Source organism: Danio aesculapii, chromosome 23, assembly GCF_903798145.1.
Source record: "Danio aesculapii chromosome 23, fDanAes4.1, whole genome shotgun sequence".
NCBI lineage: Eukaryota > Metazoa > Chordata > Actinopteri > Cypriniformes > Danionidae > Danio > Danio aesculapii.
This window is the reverse complement of record NC_079457.1, coordinates 11,502,814-11,523,973: the sequence shown is the minus strand read 5'-3', so window position 1 is coordinate 11,523,973 and position 21,160 is coordinate 11,502,814. Positions and strand designations below refer to the sequence as shown.

At 35.3% G+C, this 21,160-nt stretch overlaps 1 protein-coding gene across 1 annotated transcript in view; it reads right to left on the bottom strand.

Moving 5' to 3' along the window:
• spryd3 (SPRY domain containing 3) overlaps positions 1-21,160 on the bottom strand; it is an 87,580-nt gene that overhangs the window by 56,854 nt on the left and 9,566 nt on the right. Inside the window, exons 4-6 of the mRNA XM_056448840.1 lie at positions 16,920-17,044; positions 12,780-12,915; positions 8,810-8,998 (exon numbers count right to left, since the gene is read on the bottom strand). Coding sequence (XP_056304815.1) covers positions 8,810-8,998; positions 12,780-12,915; positions 16,920-17,044 — 450 coding nt within the window. The remainder of the gene's footprint in view (positions 1-8,809; positions 8,999-12,779; positions 12,916-16,919; positions 17,045-21,160) is intronic.

Here is a 21,160-nt window from a genome sequence, read left to right as displayed (position 1 = left end):
AAAAGTTGCGTAAACCTCCTCTGGCCTTGTTTGATAAACAGACAAAGATTTCTGTAAGATAATGATGTTGATATCTATATTGATACTGTAATACAGTTGTTTTTCCAAAAGCAACTAGATGTTTCTAGTTCACTCGTTTCTGGAAGATAGGGGTTTCTAATTCATTTTACCACAAAATGTAAATCTTTTTTCCTACTAGAAACTATTGCAGATGAACCAAGAGTGACTGCTAGAGTTGTGAAAGCCGCAGACAGTATGCTGGATCTGCCGGAGACAGGCCACAAAATGCTCTCTTGGGAGAGATTGCAAAAGAACACTTTAAGACTTGGTTTACATAAGATCATGCCTGTGAACACTAGGAGATAAGCATCTTCAAAAGCTGCCTGATGAACCATAGGGGGCCGTATAAATGAGGTAGTTTTCAGGCAAAAACGAAAAACGTATGCATTTTGTCTGTTTGTTTACACGAAAGCAGTGTTTTTGGAACTTAAATCTGATAACAGGCTTCAAAGTTGACGTTTTTGAAATTGCAGCAGTACGGATGCGCGATACCAATTCTTTCCGATCCAATACCAAGTATTTCAATAAACATAATTCCTTTTTAAATTTATTAAAATTGCAGAACATTGTTAATTAAACAAAAATGGCTATATAACACCACATATACAAAAAAATAACACATTGCAGAAAGCTTGTTTGTTTGATATATATATATATATATATATATATATATATATATATATATATATATATATATATATATATATATATATATATATATATATATATACTGAAAGGGTATGTATATATATATATATGAAAGGGTTTGTATGTTTATATATATATATATATATATATATATATATACATACATACAGAAAGGGTATGTATATATATATGAAAGGGTTTGTATATATATATATATATATATATATATATATATATATATATATATATATATATATATATATATATATATATATATATATATATATATATATATATATATATATATACAAAAATTCTCCCCTTTAATGTTTTATTAATGAAAATGACAGTTGACTAACACTTTTGAGCCTATATGTGGCTCTATCATTATAACTATTATAATATATTCTAAAATCAGTGATCACTCAATGAGAAAAAAAATTATAAGTATGGATACTTCTATTTAAGGATCAATACTTTTGATGCACTGGCAGTATTGAAAAATCCATACTTTAGGACTAATCCTCCCACCCCTAAGCAGAAATTGTCATGTCTGCGTAAACTCCCAAAAATGAGAGTCTTTAAAACTGATGATGTCATGGGAGTACATTATACGTGTTCCGAGGCGTGTAGATTAAAAGGCTAGCGTTTCTAAAGTGGCTATTAAGGCTTCATCAGCAAAGTGTGAATTTATTTCATATTACAACAGTGGAGATGCATCTTCAATTCGTACACACCGGGACGCTTTTTGCTTATGTTTATCATCAGCGTTTTAAGAGACATTTTTCCGCATTCAAACCCAGGCAATTTTTATTGTCGTTGAGCAAAGTGAATGCGCAACATTACCCCCTGACATTAGATGATAATAATGAACTTGCAAGTCATGAAAGAAAAGTGACACCATCACATCCTATTAGCTACTCTCCACTCCTACTGACGTGATTGTAGTTGCTGTTGTGTTTATCACACAGCTCTGTGTTCAGACCCCAATGAAAAAGCAGCTCCATGTTTATCTTGCCTCGGTGTATCGTCTTCTTCAATGAATGAAAGTGAAACAAGGATCATCTCGACATGCCTTCAAGAGATGTTTATTGTAACTTCAGCAATTCCAGTCACGTGAAAAAAAAGTGCCAATCTAATTGGTGGTGAATTTGCATCAAAACAAAAAATGAGCATGAGGTGTTTCTTTAAAAATCACGCTTTTGTGACTCTCATTTTTCGCGTTGGTGTGCATGATTGCATTGAAGCCCTTTCAGTCACGATGAAAAGATCAAGCAAAAAAGTATCCTGTGTGAACGGGCCTTTACACACACTGCAAATTCTACAGTCACACCAGTGCCGAGCAATGACATGAGGTCATCAATTACTTACAAGTACTGTTGACAAACAAGGTGACAATACCAAATACTGGCATGACATACGTAATATTATTTTTGGCATTTTCACAAAAGAGCAAACGTGGAAAACTTCTTGAAAACATTGTCATGTAAATGTGAAACATTTGCCAATTTTAGCTGCCATTTCATGTTGTAAACATAGCCTTAGCAATTAAACCCATCAAATTATTATTTAATTACTGAACATGATGAGTGCTTAGGGCTGGGCAATACTGCAAAAAAATAATAATAATAAATCACGATATCGTGTTTCATATCATTCCATATTGTTAATTATTGAATATTTTTTAACAATACATTTAGAAGTATTAGGATTTTTTGTTATTTAACCACTTTATTTTAATTTACCAACATTACTAAAGCAAATAGTTTTAATAGTCAAAAACCAAAATATTTAAACAAAATATCTGATCTCTTTATAACAAAATAAACAGAACTGATAAAGAGACTCTTAAACTTGATAAATAAAATGTTACTAAGTGTGTGCAATGTAAAGGTAGATCAACATCTGTAAGGTTTCAGTAATTATACAGTTATTACAAATCGTGAAGTGGGATGACTATGTTACCCCCTATGCTAAAAAAATCTTTCAGATCCTAGTGGCTGGGATGCACAAGAAAAAACAAAACAAAAAGGCGACATCCTTGCATCCTTTTTATTTACAATCTCCTCACTGATGCTAGCTACGGCACTCATTTTTAACATGTTTTGTTATTTTGACCTGAAGTGACAAGCATGAGCATGTGATTTCTTTCACAATTTTCTATGGCGTTTCTTGTAACTCGTAACTAATCGGATTCGTAACTTTTCTCAGAGGATGACAAACGGACAAATCATTGCTTCAGCTGGGATGCAAGTTTATGGAGAACAGTAAAAAGCACTGCAGTGTTTGGGTGTCCTGTGTTTGTCTGAGATAATTAGTCTGCCGTTATTACTGAAATGTGTATATTCCATACAAAGCGTGAAGCATATAAGTTAGTTTTACTTGCATGAATCACGACGCGCTCGCTGCATTCGGAAAAGTTCGGATGTTTTTCAACTAGGCTGGGAAATGTGTGACAAACTTACACCCTAAGCTTACTGGCATTCCTTTTAAAGCGCACGCTCAGCAGCTACATTTTAATAAAACTATAGCCTTCACATCGAAACTTGACACTGAATTTTTTATTTTATTATTTTTTTTAAATCGCTATTGACAATAGTGTGTGGTCAATAAATATCGATATCAATTTTATAACCCAGCCCTATGAGTGACTTCCACAAAATCCATAAAGTCGCAAGATCCCCAACTCTGAAAGAAACGTACTCAATGGTGACTAACATGGAAAAATCAACCACAGGGCATCTGCACTTGGATCCATCTGCCCAACCTTTTGGGTTCATGTCAAAACATGCCCTTATCAGCAGAGTCTGTAAGTCTTGGGACACCCTCTCGCCAAACCAACAGGACTCACAGAGAAGGCACGCAGCTGAGAAAACCTTCGAACCACATTTTCGAAGGCAAAAAGATTTTCTGGCAGCCAGTAAGTCCTCTTATTGAGTTTTTACAAGCTGGCCTAGTGCCAGTTATAGCCTGTGCTGCCCGCTTCGTGCCATCAGCCCAGTGAAGCATAACGACAGTACAGCACTTTATGCCGTATGCCTTCATGACCTCAGAATAGCATTAATAGGCCAAAGAAGGTCCATGATATCAGATGGGAAGGTGAGCATTATGGCCGCACATTCTTTTCCCAGAAGAACATCTGCACCCTGCACTTTTTGTACCGGAGTCTCATTCTATTGGGAGGTCTCTGCACCACAACCGAGCCAAACACAAGAGCGCTTGTTCCTTTCAACTTTATCTAAACACTACTTTGAGGAATTATGGGCGAAAAAATGTTGCCTCCAGCAAGCAATTCCCTCCACTCAGTCACAACGGCACACACGCTCAGCCTCGGCAGACTCCTTTATCACTGCGTTCCTCCAGGTGTTTTGTTATTTCTTTGATTGAAGTTGATGTCAACTTGCTCAATGGCTGATAGGAAGTAATGTAATGTGTGGTTTTTAGAGTCTCATAATATCATAAGTCATAATTTGTTGGTGCTAACCTGTGTATTATGATGATTCAAAAATATTTCAAGCAGGAAGAGTATCAAAGTAACACTTTATGCTGTGCTGAGAACACAGACCCTATTTTTTGTAATAATTTGTATTTCAAATAAATGCTGTTCTGTTGAACTTCATATTAATCACAGTTTGCATAAAAATATTGAGAATCCCAAATATTTGTTAACAGCAATATTATGAAGAAATGTGTCTTGATAACCAAATCAGCAAATTAGAATAACTGCTGTAATTCAGTGTCAGTGAAAGACTGTCCAGCAAACCCATGTGTCGGTAAATTGTGCACATGTCTGCATTTTAAGTAGCTGGAGTGTTTTAATTACTCGCCCTCACCTTATTCAAATAGTATTCTACCACGACAGCGCATATGAAATAAATGACGTCAGTACATAATAACCAATGATGATCTATTAATAAACTGATACCGAATTGTCCACGTCTACGTCGCAGTGCATCGAAGAAACAATCAATTTTGACACCCCCAATATATATGTATGAAAAGATTAATATGCAGTTGAAGACAAATGATTATTCCTTTTAAATTTTATTTTTTTTAAAAACTACCAGAATAATATTTAAACGTATTAGTTTTAAAATTTTAGTCAACTCATTTATTTTATATTTGCCATGATGACTAGGGATGTCCCGAACAGTTTTTTTTGCCCACAAATCCGAGCCATTTGATTTTGAGTATCTACCAATACCGAAACCCGATCCAATAGCTCTATAACACATAAAAAAAGAAGTGAGAGTGAAGAAACAAATCCAGGATGTTCCTTATTTTTTATTTAATTCACCTTATTTTAATATTCAACAACTCTGTTAACAAACAGAGTACAACACAGACGACGCAATTTAAATCTTTTCCATTTGGCTAGATATTAAGTCATACAAATATCTTTACCGAAGCCTCTATACTTGATGGTTGGTCTCGTGCATCCATCATGTTTGTACTTTATTTACACTTTTCACTCGCGTTTGTAGTTCTTACCGAATTCACATCCAGCGTGCAACGTACTGTGGGCAATATCAGCAGGTAGAGTATGGACGGTTCTACACTTAAAAATTTAATGTATGTATATATATATATATATTACACAAATATAATTTAAAATACTGTGTAAATTTCCCTGCTCTGTTAAACAGCACTTGGGAAATACAGAATTGAAATTTCACAGGAGGGCTAATAATAATATTTATTATTACTTTTTTATTAATACAATAATCGCAAGAATACTACTATTTTACTTTATATTGAACCAGATAGAGGCAGACTTGAGACACTTCATAAAGATCATACCCCCCTTTAAACTTATTATGAGAATCTGACCAAAAATACCAGGAAATGGTTTACAAGTAAAAACAAATGTGGGTGGTAATCAGAATTCTATGATAAAAACGATGTTTCTCTCATACTAGGAAAACAGGTCATGGTGTTCTGGTTGAATGCATTGCCATGTAAATATGTGGTTGCGTGCAATACTGTGTAATTGGCAGCAAGATATAAGCTATTTTGGGACAATTAATAGGAACGCTGTATATGGTATTCGCCACAATAACTGTAAATGTCGAGTTTTTCACAGAAAAGTACCAAAGTCTCTAGATTTGACTCATGTTTCATGATCCGGTATATCCAAATATATAGAATGTTACAAGATTAGTTAGCTACACCCCAATAGTTTATATCTAAAATTCCAGGTCTGTTACAATCCTTAACCCCTAATATGGCAACAGCTACTGTGATTCTTTCTCGAGCAAGCACCACTCTTTCCAGCTATATTTAAGTCTTTTTAACACAACGAAGAATAAAATAAGACAAATTTTACAGTAAAGAATTTGCAACAAAAAAAGGCATGCAACATACATATAGACCCTTTCAATGTGGCGATGTCGCTGGCTCATGAACATTTCCTGCTTGATGCCAAAATATTTCAGAAGAGCAAGAGGGAATTTAATCATATCTTAAAGTTAAAAAGGCTGCCATAACACTATTTATCAATATGTGGAGCTTTATGGATTCTTGGAAGCTATGGAAATTCAAAATGTCATACAGAAAATACATTAGGACCATTGTTATTATTTACATACCTCAAAATGGTCTATAAAGTGTGGAAAAAAACTCAAAACATTATTATTAATAATAATATTATAAATTATAAAATAAGAATACTTTTAAATCAGTGCCTAAGTCTAATATAGAGAAAGAGTCAGTTGATTAACTTGAGTTTGATAAATGGCATCTAAAATGTGTTGGGAAAGAAAATGTTAGCTAACTAGTGCCATTTCCCTTAACTTAGCTGAAAATGAGGTCTAATATCCCTTTTTATTTTCACTATTCATTCAGAACGGACCTTCGGGTCACTCGGTGGAGAAATGACTAATTTGTCACTTTCTCTTCGCTGATAAGATATAGAGCCAGGTACACAATTTTCCTGTGTGACTTAGGCAATACTTCCGAGTTTCTTCCCACCGCAGCCTCGATTTCGCTTTTAAAATGGCAGCCACATGAAATCAGTCTATGACACTAATTTGCAGCTATGAGTATCTGCGGGCGTCGCTATGACAAAACTGCACCAGAGCTCGAAATTAACCATTATTCTTGGTAGCACCAGTGCTCCTAACTTTAAAAAGGCGCACCAGACAAAATTTAGTCACACCCAGCAAAAATTATGAGCACCGTTTTATACTAACAGATTCTATTATATATTAACACTCTAATCACAACTAACAAATAAACAAAAAACTGCATGTGCTCACCGGTCTTGCACGCACTGCTTGACGTGAATGAGATTAACTGAATTAACAATAATAATTGTGCTGTTCTCATGGGTGGTGTGTGATATTGCACAGATGATATTGACATATAACTTATTATTTGCATACGTCATCTTAATAGCAATAACGGTCTTTTCATGAGCTGCAATATTAGTTTCATCTAAGTGAATACATGCTTTTTAGCGATGGTGAACGCGGTGTCAGTCGCACGGCAACTGGAGTGATCAGAACTGAGTGATTGACAGCTGATATTAACTAACCCATTTGCGTTCAGGGCCAATAAGAGGAGCTTGAAGGCGGGGCAGGCATTGCTGGCTTTGTTTACTGCAGCAAGTTTTATGCACTCGCACAAATGCTCCCAAATATATTTTGAGGTCGCATAGATTAAATTTCGGGTGCATATGCGACCAAAATGGACACAGAACACCGATCAAGCTCACCATGGAAAAAAAAAATCATCAGATTCTGACCTTGGCTGGTCAATCGGGGCATGTCTAGTTATTCATTTGTTAATGTATGGGTTGACGCAGCTGTTATAAGCTACTATGGAGCAAAATCCCCACCACAAACTCGTAAGCGAAATCCCAATGAATGTTAATTACATAAACACAATAATGTATTTTAAAGACTATAAATGGACTTTGCTTCCACCTATGTTGTTCTGCGTGATGATAAACGAAGAGATTTAGGCAGATTTCAAAACGGAAACAAAATTTTCTTTAAGGGGTTGGTTCGATTGTATTTTAAGACTTTTGAAATGCTAATTTAAAGAGGTGGTCCAGAGTGTATTTTAAAGGCTTGGTTGTGTTTATAAGATGCAAAGCAACGTGTGCTCATGCTTCACTTGTAAAAAAAAAAATCAATCTATTTTTTCATATAATTTACTTTGATTATATACAGCAACTCAGCTAACATGAAAACAAAGGGGTTCTAATAGGTCAGCTAACATAATGTGCTATGATTCGCGCTGTGTAAACACCGTCATTCAGAGTAGCTGTTAACGATCTAAAGGCTGAATTGTTAGCGGTGCCAAACAACATTTCCCGTTGTTTACATCCTTGTTTACGTGCTCACTACAACATACCGTTAACGCTAGAAACTGTGCATGTAATAGATCAATTTTAACAAATAAAAATACTTACAGGTTGTGGCTCACAATCCTCAGCTTCTGCTACAGCTTTAGCCGAATCCAGCACTGAACTGAGAGAGATTCCGGAAGCTGTCCTTTGTCAAATGCTAGCTATATATTTTTCATAATTCTTATAACATAATTAAATTTAAACTGTTTGTTTCGTGTCCTTTGGAAGCCCAAATATAGAAACAGAACAAGCTCTGTGGAAAAACACATGGTAAATGCACGTAACCTGAAGCGTTTGTGATCTCATGAGCCCGGATGTATTTTTGTAGTCCCCAAAGTTCATTTGATGTAGGCTTTGCTAAGCTAACTCTGTAAAAGCCAGTATCTCCCTTTGCATTGAACTTTGAGCGTCTAACATTTAGAGATGTTGTTTATGTTCACACAGCTACATTACACATCAACTAAAGTTTCAAATCTAATACCGTAGGGGACCACCCCTTTAAGATAATTAAGGCCTTGTTTGATGCTATGGCATTTAAGACATTTTAAGGATCCGTGGACACCCTGTCATTCCTAATAACAAAAGACTTCCCATTAACCCATTATTAAATATGGCTTACGTTACAGCCCATCACCCTTCTGCATTCAACTCGTCAGATTTTCCAAGAAACAGCAGAGTGAAAAATGATTATGAAACGCATTGGCTTCACATTTGATCTGGTCTTTGAAGCTTGCCCCCCCGACTCACCGTGCCGCTGACTCTGACGTCATACAGGCGTGCCCATTCATCCTCATGACTGTCCACCATCATGACACTGTCCTCCTCCTCTGAACCCCATTCTGCCTGCAGGTCCAACCGTACCTCCTCGCCGAGGGAGTGCATGCCAATGGCAGGGAAAAGCCCATCTGGAGCCACCGGCACAACCACTGACCCCACCTTCCATTCACACACACACACACACACACACACACACACACACACACACACACACACACACACATAAAGAGAGCTCTGTTAAAGCATTCCATAAAGCTAACCACTATTTTACAGCACATTATAACTGAAAATAAAGACTGCTCTTTGAAATGGTGTCTGCATCACTTCTGACCCTACTATCTGGCCTGCAGGAAAACCAGTCATCAGAAAACAACCCTCAATTTGAAGACTAGACTATTGTGTGTGTGTTCAAAGACTTCACAGCTACAGATTCTTGTAAGCACGGTAATAGAGCAATAAACAAAACCATTACATATCAAAGGAGCATAGAAATCATAGTCTGATGCAGATGTTGCGTGATCGGTTAAAGAACGCTTAAATCTATAGCATGCAATTATTGTAACAAAGCGTCGTCAAAGTTAAAACACAGCAATTACTTCAATAGTTTTAACATTGTTAGTACATTTACTCAGTTTGATGTTATAAATGGATTGATTGACTGTATGTATTTTAAACTGACACATGTAAAAGTCTTAAAGGTCCTGTAAAGTGCTTTGAAATATGCATTTTTATTTAATGTTTGACGTAATCTATAATGAAACAGAAAGACAGGGTGGGACATGATGAAGCTTCTCCCCTTTTAAAAAAAAAAAAAAAACAGCCAATAGCGTTTTATCACAGCTCTGCCACTGAGAGTGCTTGAGCTCAAGTGCATCAAATGGAAAACAAATGAAAAACATCTTGAAGGGGGCGGGACATGTCAGATACTAGAGAGTATTTGATTGGTTATGATGTGATGAGAAACTAGTGTGAGGTGACATGAATAAAACCATTGATCCATTTGGACGAATGTAACAAACTTTACAAACTTGGTAACAAACTTTAATCGTAAAGGCCTCTCAACACCGCGTTTCTGTTGCATGGAACAAAACTGCTGCAACTGTGTGCTAGTTTAAAGTTCCAAGCTTATACGTACACACATTGGATAAACTATATTCTCATGTTGCATCTTTTCTGCACGCAAGTTATTTCCAATGGAGACATTCATATATTGGAGCGGTGCGCACACGGCTCGCAAGCGGACCGACACACTCACACTCTCCAGGCGCACACAATAGAAATTCTCTCACGCTGTAGTGGTGAGAGTTGTGTGTGGCTTTCAGTGCAATGTAAACAAAAGATACGTTAGACGAATTATTACAAATTATTAAAATGATTATGCATGTATGAATGCAGCAGGCCATTTAAATTTATAACAACAGGCCATTTAAATTCCTAGCTAATATATAGCCTAAATTAACATTAGCCAAATACTATTTTTTTATTATTAGATATTTTTTTTATTTATTGTTCTGTCATTTATTTTCATTGTAAAATTATCACTCATGTTTAAATCTAAAACTTTTTCATTTATTTTTAAGTCTAAAGAGAGAAATGGACTATTGCTTGTTTTTTATTAATATTTTGTGCTGTATTTGGTTACCGTGCTGCAATAAACAGCACTTTAATACAAGCAGTTTTCTTGTGATTTTCTAAACTAGTGGTGTTCTGAATTTAATAAATGCATAATAATCATGAATTATTATGATTATTCTTTAGACAATAATCATTCAACGCAAGTCTATAATCGTTGCATCCCTAATTGTAACGCAGTTTAAAACATAACATATGAATATGTCTGAATGTAGAAGCCAACTTGAGCAATACATTGATTTTGTTGTGCTTGAAAAATACAACATTTGAATATGTTTGTAAAAAAGGCCACATTAAACAATGCAGTGATGTTATGTAGTTTAAAAATACACCATATTAATGTTTTAATGTAGAAAAAGCCAACGTGGGTGTCTTAAGGAGCAAAAATACAGCATATGGGCTCTTATATTGCTGTTGTGTCATCACTTATATTGCAAGTCATATCTCTCATATTTGAGCTACTTTTCATGAACTGGCCCCCATGACAAACTAATTGAATAGCCCTGAACTGCAAGCTTTACATGTTGATATCGGTTTTATATCTTTATTTATTTATTACATATTTATTGCCACATCAGCAATTTATGGCTATTTCGTGGCCAAATGGATATACATTAAAATACTACATGATAAAAACAAATTCGTATTATACTAAAAAAGTTACTTAGACAAATATATAAAACATAAATAGATAAAATTCACAAAAAAAGTTTAATATGATTTTTCAGTTCTATTTTTGATTAAAAAAAAAAAGTAAAACTCTTCCTGGTGATACCTTTTTAAAAATGTCCATGTAATCAAAGTATTCTCCTTAGAAAAATTTTGTCTAGTGGAATTTAAACTTCTACATTCCAACAAAATATGTTTGATGGTAAGAGCAGTCTGGCAGTTATTACTCGGTTTTATACCTTCTAAATGCGAATCTTGTGACTGTTTTGGGGCACATTAGCTTATAGATATCCTAAAAACGAATAATACTGATACCATCATTTAAAAACTTTATTTTAATTTCATGGGATCTTTAACTGTCACCACTGATCAATTTAATTAATTCAGCTGAAGAAAAATAAAAAGCACAAACTTCTTACAAAAACAAATATCTTATAGACCTAAAACTTTCAAACATTAGTTCGCATTAGGAATAAACTCATGTATAGAGAATAACTGCTTTTTTGTATTTGGCAGTGCTGTCTGCTTGCTCTGTACCATATATTTCTAAATGTTGAGATACCACACAGAAAATTATATTAAAAACCTTGGATTCTAAAAAGATCATTCCATCAGAATGTACGATTGTTTGATAATCGGTTTTATATATCACCACTTGGCATGGGCCGGTATAAGATTCTGATGATATGATAACCTTGGATAAAAATATCACGGTTTCACTGTGTCAAGGTATTATGAACTGCTCTAAAATGTATTCTATTTTTAAATGTCTGGGTAAAAAACTAAAACTTTTTTCCCTTTTGAACACAATAAATTATATTTTGAGAAACATTTAAAATATTTTGGAAGAGTAAAGATGTCAGACTAAATGAATTTGAGTTCTGCTGTCTTCATTTGTTTCAAAAACAGATTTTTTTACAATTTAAAACGGCATCTTTAGATATCTTTTCTACTGAAGATACAGCGGTCCTAAAAAACGTCAATAAAAAAATCGTACACATACCTTAGGAACGATATTGCAGAAAATTTTGACAGTTTTAAAACCTTGAGTTTATACCTTGAAAACGGTTATGATTATGACTCATGATTTTGAGTTAGTTATTATATTCTTAAAAACTCTTTAGTTATGAGGATTCAATGACCTTTAAATGACATTAGTAGAGCATTTGTCTCTGCAGTAAAAAAGAAATAAATAACTTTGGTCTGCGATATATACTATGATGCAATAGATTCATCGCAAAGGCTGCTGCCACTTCATTTCCTGATTTGATCCCATCTGTATTATCTTTGACAGTAAATTGATGCCTTATTTCAGGGGTGGCCAAACTCGGTCCTGGAGGGCCAGTGTCCTGCAAAGTTTAGTTCCAGTCTCAATCAGAAACACCTAGATAATCAAGCTCTTACTAGGCTTTCTAGAAACATCCATGCAAGTGTGTTAAGGCATGTTGGAGCTAAAATATGCAGGTCACCCCTGCCTCATTGCATTTATGCTGTACTGAAACACAGAATAAATGCACTTAAATAAACGCATCAAGTGAACAATCTGAATTGCTCGAGTCACATCCAGTGTAGACTCTGCGTAAGAATATGTGATGGTATTTACAAAAAATGGTGATGTGCCAAAGATGTTGAGACTCACCTCCTTTCCATTCTTTGTAAAAAACACAGTGACGAGTCCAGCATCAAAACTGTCTGCATAGATACCGCAGCCGATTCGGTCACCACGGTTACATTTAGGGCCGAACTGCTGACCGACAGGGTTGCCATTGTACAGCCTGTGAAAAGGAGAGATTACAGCCATCTGTGACTAATACCTGGAAAAGTTCTTGAAAGGAAGAAGGGACCCTTATTCCTGATATCAACATTTTCACAAGGTAGCCAAGAAAACAAAACCCTTATTTTTGGTTTCTCTAAAAAAAGCAATTTTCTATTATTTAGGATTCCAACTCGTTCATGGACACCAAATTCAATGACTTTCAAAGACTTTTTAAATCATTAATTATTTTATATCGAGCACCTTAATTCAAACTCCCAAACATGTACAATCACCGGCTACTTTATTAGGTACAACTTAATAGTACTGGGTTGGGTCCCCTTTCACGGCATAGATTCAACAAGGTACTGGAAATATTCCTCAGAGATTTTGGTCCATATTGACATGATAGCATCACTCAGTTGCTGCAGATTTGTCGGCTGCACATCCATGATGCTAATCTCCCGTTCCACCACATCGCAAAGGTGCTCTATTGGACTGAAATCTGGTGACTGTGGAGAACATTTGACTACAGGGAACTCATTATCATGTTCAAGAAACCAGTCTGAAATGATGCCGCTCACTGGATTTTTCTCTTTTTCTGACCATTCTCTGTAAACCCTAGAGATGGTTGTGCGTGAAAATCCTAGTATATCTGCAGTTTCTGAAATACTCAGACCAGCCCATCTGGGACCAACAATCATGCCACGTTCAAAGTCCTTAAATCAACTTTCTTCCCCATTCTGATGCTCGGTTTCAGCTGCGGCAAATCGTCTTGACCATGTCAACATGCCTAAATGCATTGAGTTGCAGCCATGTGATTGGCTGATTAAAAATTTGCATTAACGAGCAGTTGGACAGGTGTACCTAATAAAGTGGCCGGTGAGTGTATAGCACCATTAAAGTCCTTTCTGTACTTAACATTTTACTTACACTTAATATTTACTTTAAAATGTCGTAATAACGATGATGTTTTGAATTTTCACAAATGTAGACATGTCATGTTGAAATAACTTTAATACAATTAGTTGAATTCAATACTGGTAATATTCAAATGCGGTTTCTGAAATATTGATAAAATGCATTGTTCGTCATAGTTCATGTATAAGATTTAAATGTAAGATTTTTAAATTAAGAATTTCTTCGTTTTTTCATTCCGTTTTTGAAAGCAGCATAGTACAACTGTTGAAATAACTTTAAATTCAAGCACTTTCAATGACCCCTGTTTGTTTTCAAGTACTTTCCAGGCCTTAATTCATGTCTAAAATGAAAGTACTTTCAAAAAGCCCGAGAACCCTGATTAACTAAAATAGTAAACATTTAAGAGTTGTTGTTTAGGCCATGTATAGGGACAGTTCACCGAACAATATAATTCTCACCATTTACACTCAAGTGATTCAAAACTTTTATGAATTTCTTTCTTCTATTGAACAAAAATGATGATATTCTAAAGAATTCTTGACAAACTCGGCTATTGGCATCCATAGTAAGACCAAAAAAGATTACTGAACTGAATATTCAGCATTCTTCAGTGTATATTACTTTCAGAGATGGGAAAAGTACACATCTTTTTCTAAAGTAGAAGTAGCAGTGTTGGGCAAGCTACTTGAAAAAATGTAGTGAGCTAAGCTATTAGCTACTCTACTTAAATGTAGCTTAACTACACTAAAAGTTGGAAAATATAGCAAGCTAAGCTAAAAGCTACATGGCAAAAGTAGGTCAGCTACATCTAAGCTATTTTTACAATTTTCATTTTTAAATTGAAGCAACTTAAATCCAAGTCAATCATATCTTCGTGATCAATAAAACTGTCAATGAAACATAGGAGGCATAATAATTCAGTTAAATTATTTACTGTAAATAATATGCTGTACTAAACAGAAACTAATAATAGTATATAACAGCTAAAACAAAAAACAATAAAACCAGGTGTTACACATTTAAAAATACAATAGTAATTTATAGTAAAGGGAAATATTTTGGAATAAGTATATATATATACTGGAATAAGTATACATATATACTAAAATATTTTTTGAGCACAGCATCCGAAATTTTAGAAATAACTTCTCTTCCTCAGTCATCTTTCCATCAAGCAAGTTTCAGTTGGCGACTTCGCCAACCAGAGGTGGCAGTAACGCACCAAAAACTTTGTTGTCGAACACCGTAAAACAGGAAAAAGAAGAAAGCGTTATTCTCATCATCATATGAATTTACTTTCATCGGCTAGACACCGGCCTCACAGCTCCGTGAATGTCGGTGCCGTCATTTATAGATCCGCGATCTGTAAATGTAGCTTGTGTGGACGCTACTGCGCTAATTGACTAATAAAATAGCTTCACTACTGAAAAGCTATTTGATTTAGAAAATAGCGATGCTACCGCCACACTACTGAAATATGTAGTTAAGCTAGTAGCGTCAATACTTGTAGCGACGCTTCTGCCCAACACTGAGAAGTACAGATACTCATGTTTAAAACGACACTAGTAAAAAATGTAAGTACTGATAACACTTTTGTAAGTAAAAGTAAAGAAGTACGGCCTAAAATATGTACTTAAGTAAAAAGTATTCACTACCACAGACTGTTTTAGTTTCACGGTGGCAACTACAGCACACATCATGTATACATCTATAGACCATTTTAATGTGGTCATGTCATTGGCCCTGGAACATTTCTTGCTTGTTATCATAATATTTCATAACTATAACAAGAGGCAATTCAATCATATCTTCACGTTAAAACAGCAATCATAACATTATTTATCAATATGTGGACCTTTTTGGATTCTTGGAAGCTATAGGAATTAAACATGTAAAACAGGAAATACATTAGGACCATTGTTATTGTTTATTAATTATGCTAAAGCTGCTTCATTTTCTTCAAACAGAAATACAGCTCACATGATTTCAATGTTTTTTGTTTTGTTTATTTGTTTTCAGAGTATCATGCATATTTTATTTAACGGATAGTTTTTAATGCCGTTAATACATTTTTGAATAGCTTTTTTCACATGATAAATTCCTGATCCTTTTATTATATTTTAATTCATAAATCACCCCTTATGAACACTTTTGATGTTCTAAAATATTAATCTAACAACATTCTATCTAATATATTTACATAAGACTACAGTGTATATAATATACATGTTAAAACTATAAAACAGTATAAATTCTGTACTAGGAAATATGAACTCGTTGGAAACAAAAGAAAATAAATCTCAATGCATTACATATTCATAAAGTCTTTAATTGCTTTTCTCGCTGTTTTATTGCTCCGTTTGTTAGATGTTTGCTCACAATTTTTTGCAGTCTGAAACGCATCAAACACACAAAATGCCCAATTTGCGCCACAGGATGTCAAATCGCATCTTTGCATTGACTTCACATGTGAATCACTCGCGCTTCACCAGCGTCTGCTTATTGCACAGGCTGCAAAACACCTGCCCCCCATGTAATGTAATGTAATGATTGTGAGGGCGCAGGTGAGACGTCATTTTTCAAAAGACACTCAAATACATCACCTGCCCTGCTTATGCAACATCTATAAGTCATGTAAAACATTTAATTGCAAACAGAAATAAATATATTTTGATTATATGGTTTTGAATTGGATTTTTATGAGATTATTAAAAAAATTTTTGCGATTATTTTGTGTTTAATTTAGAATTTTGTAGGATCACAAAATTTTGCGACTCTTTGTTGATTTTGTGTTGGATTCAGCGATCACAGAATCGTGAAAAACAAGGAGGTCTGCTTGTTTACCTGTGACCAGATTGACCAAAATGCATGTTATTACCTGGTATAAACATGTTTACGCCAATTACCCGAAAAATAAATAGTGGAGTAAAGTACTGATACCAGAAAAAATTACTTAAGTACAGTAACAAAGTATTTGTACTTCATTACTTCCCATCTCTGAAAGATGTTTGGAACAAGTGGAGGATAAATATATGATAATAGTCGTTTCATTTAAGTGAACTACCTCTTTAAGAGACATAAAAATACTTCTCTATGTGAACTTACTTCCCATCATCAGCGTGATAAGCAATTGATTGTGGAAGCCAGCCGGGCTGATAGTCAAGTTTGTAATACTGAGGAACCAGACCAACAGCAATCGTCCCTCTCACTCCGGTATCCATTATGGTCACCTTGAAGCACCATAAAAACCATTAGGAAAAAAACCCCAAAACAAAACACATGGGCATTAGTATAAGAGCAGCACAAGCTGAGCCATTTTTATGACAGTTTGTTTTGAAATGACTAAAGGGCAAAAGATGGCTTTCAGAGAGTTCCAAGCAAATGCCAACGGTAATGTGCGTCACAATCGGTGCTGATTCCAAAATAACAGACGCTGTAGAAATCAACAGTTAACAAAGAGCGTTCGGCTGAGTCACAGGATGGAAATGTCAGGTAACCTGCTATTAAGAATTTTAACGTCTAAGCTACTACTTTTCTCCCGCTTTATATGCAAAGCATATCAGAACAACATCCACACCCTATGTATGGCAGCCACCTCAATGCTAGTAAATTTCCGACATACAGCCACAGAATTTGGGAAGCACTCCAATAAGCTTATTGTGCTTGTGTTCGTAAATCAAGATCTCAGACAGATCAAATCATTAGTTTCATTGACACTTTAACATGGAAGAAGATTTGCTCATCATCCAAAAAAAAACAGATTAATCTAGAGCCATGTGACTCAAAGGCTGTAGTCACACCACTGGAAGGAGCAAACAGAGATGAATATCAATTTATATCTCGACAGAATTGTTTTTCAATAACAGTAATTTAATTTTTAAAGACATTTTTGATATTTCAATATTAGTTACAATGTCGTCAGCAATAGCAGTGTCATAGTGTAGTTGGTTAATAAGTCCCACTTTACATTAAGTGGCCATAACTACTATTACTATTAATGATCTGCTTGTAAGCTTGTAATTGCATCTTACTAACTTCTGTAAAATACTGTACATTTAAAAATCACACTGTTGACATATCCCTTTCCTTAACCCAACCTTAAACCTTATAAAGCGGGACTGGTTATTACAATAGCTTTGAAAGCATGTGTCAAGGAGCTGATCTTTGATTTATCTGACAGTTCCACTGATAGATGCAGCGTTGAAACACTGCCATGCAAGCGATCAGTAGCTACGTTTTCATCCACCTATTTTTCATGGCATATTGGATATGCACATAAAAAATAAAAATCGGATGGAAACGCCAAGATGCGCATAGATTTTGAAAATGCGCATAAAAAAACATATGTGCATAACTGAGTAGGATAAACTTTTTATTCGATGAGATGAGCATAAACTACGATGGAAACACTTTTACCGAACAAACTCCAGTATGCGCATAAAAAATGACATGTGATTTTGTTGTAAGAGATCATGTGATGATAAAAATGTGTGTAAATGGACAAACCAGTAGGTTGAACCCTTTGTAACACATCTGAAATGTTCTTTTGGTCAATCTAAAAATGCCTTAACCATTTCATTATTAGTGTTATTATATTATTAATGACCCCCAGAATCAATAGCGTCTGTGCTCCGCGTCTTACGTCTTCAAATGCCATCGCACGTTCACTACGTGTCAGGATTGCCTTGTTTTCTTCATTTAATAAATGACTTGCGCCTCAGATTCACGCAGCTTCTCTTATCGCAGCAAACTCCATTTTTACTGTTGATTTTCAGTGCCAGTTAATCAGGAAGTGATGATTTTGTTTTACAATTTTGACTCATTGGATGGAAATGCAGCTTTATTGGCACGTCTTTTATGCAATAATCCAGTTTTGTACATAAAGTTGATTCGCATTTTTGGATGGAAACATAGCTATTGACGCAACGATCATGGTGGATCACAGACATTTTTGAAAGCAAGCAGGAAATGCTGCTCTCATATTTTTTTACTAACATTTCAGTAAAGATTGGAACTGAAGTCAGTACTTTTTGACAGAAGATGGGGCACCATAAAAGTTTAAGCCAAACTGTCCCTGAAACATCACATGTTTGCCAATTGTTTATCTTTGCTGATTGTTATTTCAGTCTATAATAATAATAATAATAATAAGTGTTTTTTTTATTATTTTTTAAGCTTCATTTATCCAGAAAAAGACTCCAAGATGAACAATCTCTTTCACAGGAGTGTTCTGGCCAAAATGAGCAGCAAGACATTACAGAACAAACTACACATTAAGAACACTTAAAAGAATTACAAATCATAAATACGCCCTCTATTGTTTGGGGATTTACTTAAAATAATCCAAAGATATCATCAATCATTTCAATTTAGAGAGAAAAATATTACAATTAGACAGAGCTTCATACAAAAAAGCCTTCTTACCCAATATGGAGCAAAGAAAAGAAGCATGGAGGGTATAAAAGTTCTGAGAACAGAGGAAATATTTCTCAGAAGCAACATGACCAAGATGTCCATGTAAACAATCAAATACCAATGCATTTCTCTTCTTTTTCTATGTTCTCGTATTAATAAGATATTAAACAGATATTAATAAGGTCTGAGAGTTTTATGTTTATTTAATTGTTTATATTTATTTCACTTTTCTTGTATGCCTAAATACAAATATAAGGTGAACAAATGTGTTTGTACTCTTATTATTTCTAAAATATTCTATAGATTTAAAGAAGGCTTTATACACGTAGCAAACTTTTCAGACTTTTGTAGAGACATCCACAATAGGCAATCTTGGCCTGCCCTAAGCAAGCATAGACAAATTTATCCAATTATTGCTCCACAAACTAAACTTAACTCAGCACCCTCATCCAAAAGCACACACATGCTTTGAATGGAACCCCACTGTTTCACATAGCTTTAAGTCCGAATTCCCTTGACTTTGTTGTCATCTCTTTCGAGGATTTGATTTTCGATCTTTAAAAAGCCCCTGTAAATCCTATATACACGAATGCTTGCTGCCGGTTCCAAGCCCTCCCTGCTGTGAACTCAATGCACAATGATTAATTTAAGGGCACTCAATTATTTCACCGCAATTTCAACAAAGAACCGTGCCATGAACCCTGCGGCTTCAAAATTCCACGCTGGTGCTCCAGGCAAAATAATCAATTACACTAATAGAGATATTTCCACTTGACTAAGGACAAAATTGATTTGCGCACACACACGTGAGCACCCTGAGAAAACAGAGCAGGGGTTAATCACTGTATGGCACTTTAATGTTGAAACAGGCAGTGGAGGTGCAGCAACACAGTCCAATTGTGATGAAGCATTGGCTTCCCAACCCACAGGGCCTGAAATGAAACCCCTGTGAACGTGTAATGAGGAAACATGAGGACGACTCTGACGCATATCCCAACTGGCAGTTGACCTTTACAGAGAAGAAGAAAACAAAGTTCCCAGACTTTGCCAATCTGAAAGATTCTGCGTCACCATCAGGTGATGCAGAGCGTATAAAGCAAGAGCGAGGTTTTTATTGATTGCTCATAGCTCATTGCTGTAGATGTCACATTCATTCCCACAGGCTGCAGAATTTCCCAGGGCACACGCTCTCGCATGCAGTGATGCTATTGGTCAATAAGATTGCGATTTAGCTTGGTTTGAGAAATCTCTTTTTGTACAGGCTACAAATGTTTATTTAATTAGATTAAATGTTACCATTCCAGTAATTCTTTCAAAGACAGACAGAACCAGACAATAACTCTTATTTTACAGAATAGTCAAGGGAAAAGGAGAGGGGGATTTGCAAAAATACTTTATTTTTCTAATCAGTTAGGTGTTCGTAGGGTTGACTTTGATTTCTGATTTTCTATGATAATGAATCTGAGGCAAAGATCAAATATTCATTCATTCATTCATTCATTTTCTTGTCGGCTTAGTCTCTTTATTAATCTGGGCTCGCCACAGCGGAATGAACCGCCAACTTATCCAGCATTTGTCTTACACAGCGGATGCCGTTTCAGCTGCAACCCATCTCCAGGAAACATCAACACACTCACTCACACTCATACACTAAGGACAATTTAGCCTACCCAATTCATCTACACCGCATGTCTTTGGACTGTGGGGGAAACCGGAGCACCTGGAAGAAACCCACGCAAACGCAGGGAGAACATGCAAACTCCACACAGAAATACCAACTGACCCAGTCGAGGCTAGAACCAGCGACCTTCTTGCTGTGAGGCGACAGCACTACCTACTGCGCCACTGCGTTGCCAAAGATCAAATATTTGAATTAATAATTCAATTAAGTAATTAGTTTCTCTTAAATAGGTTTGTAGCTTATTAAGATG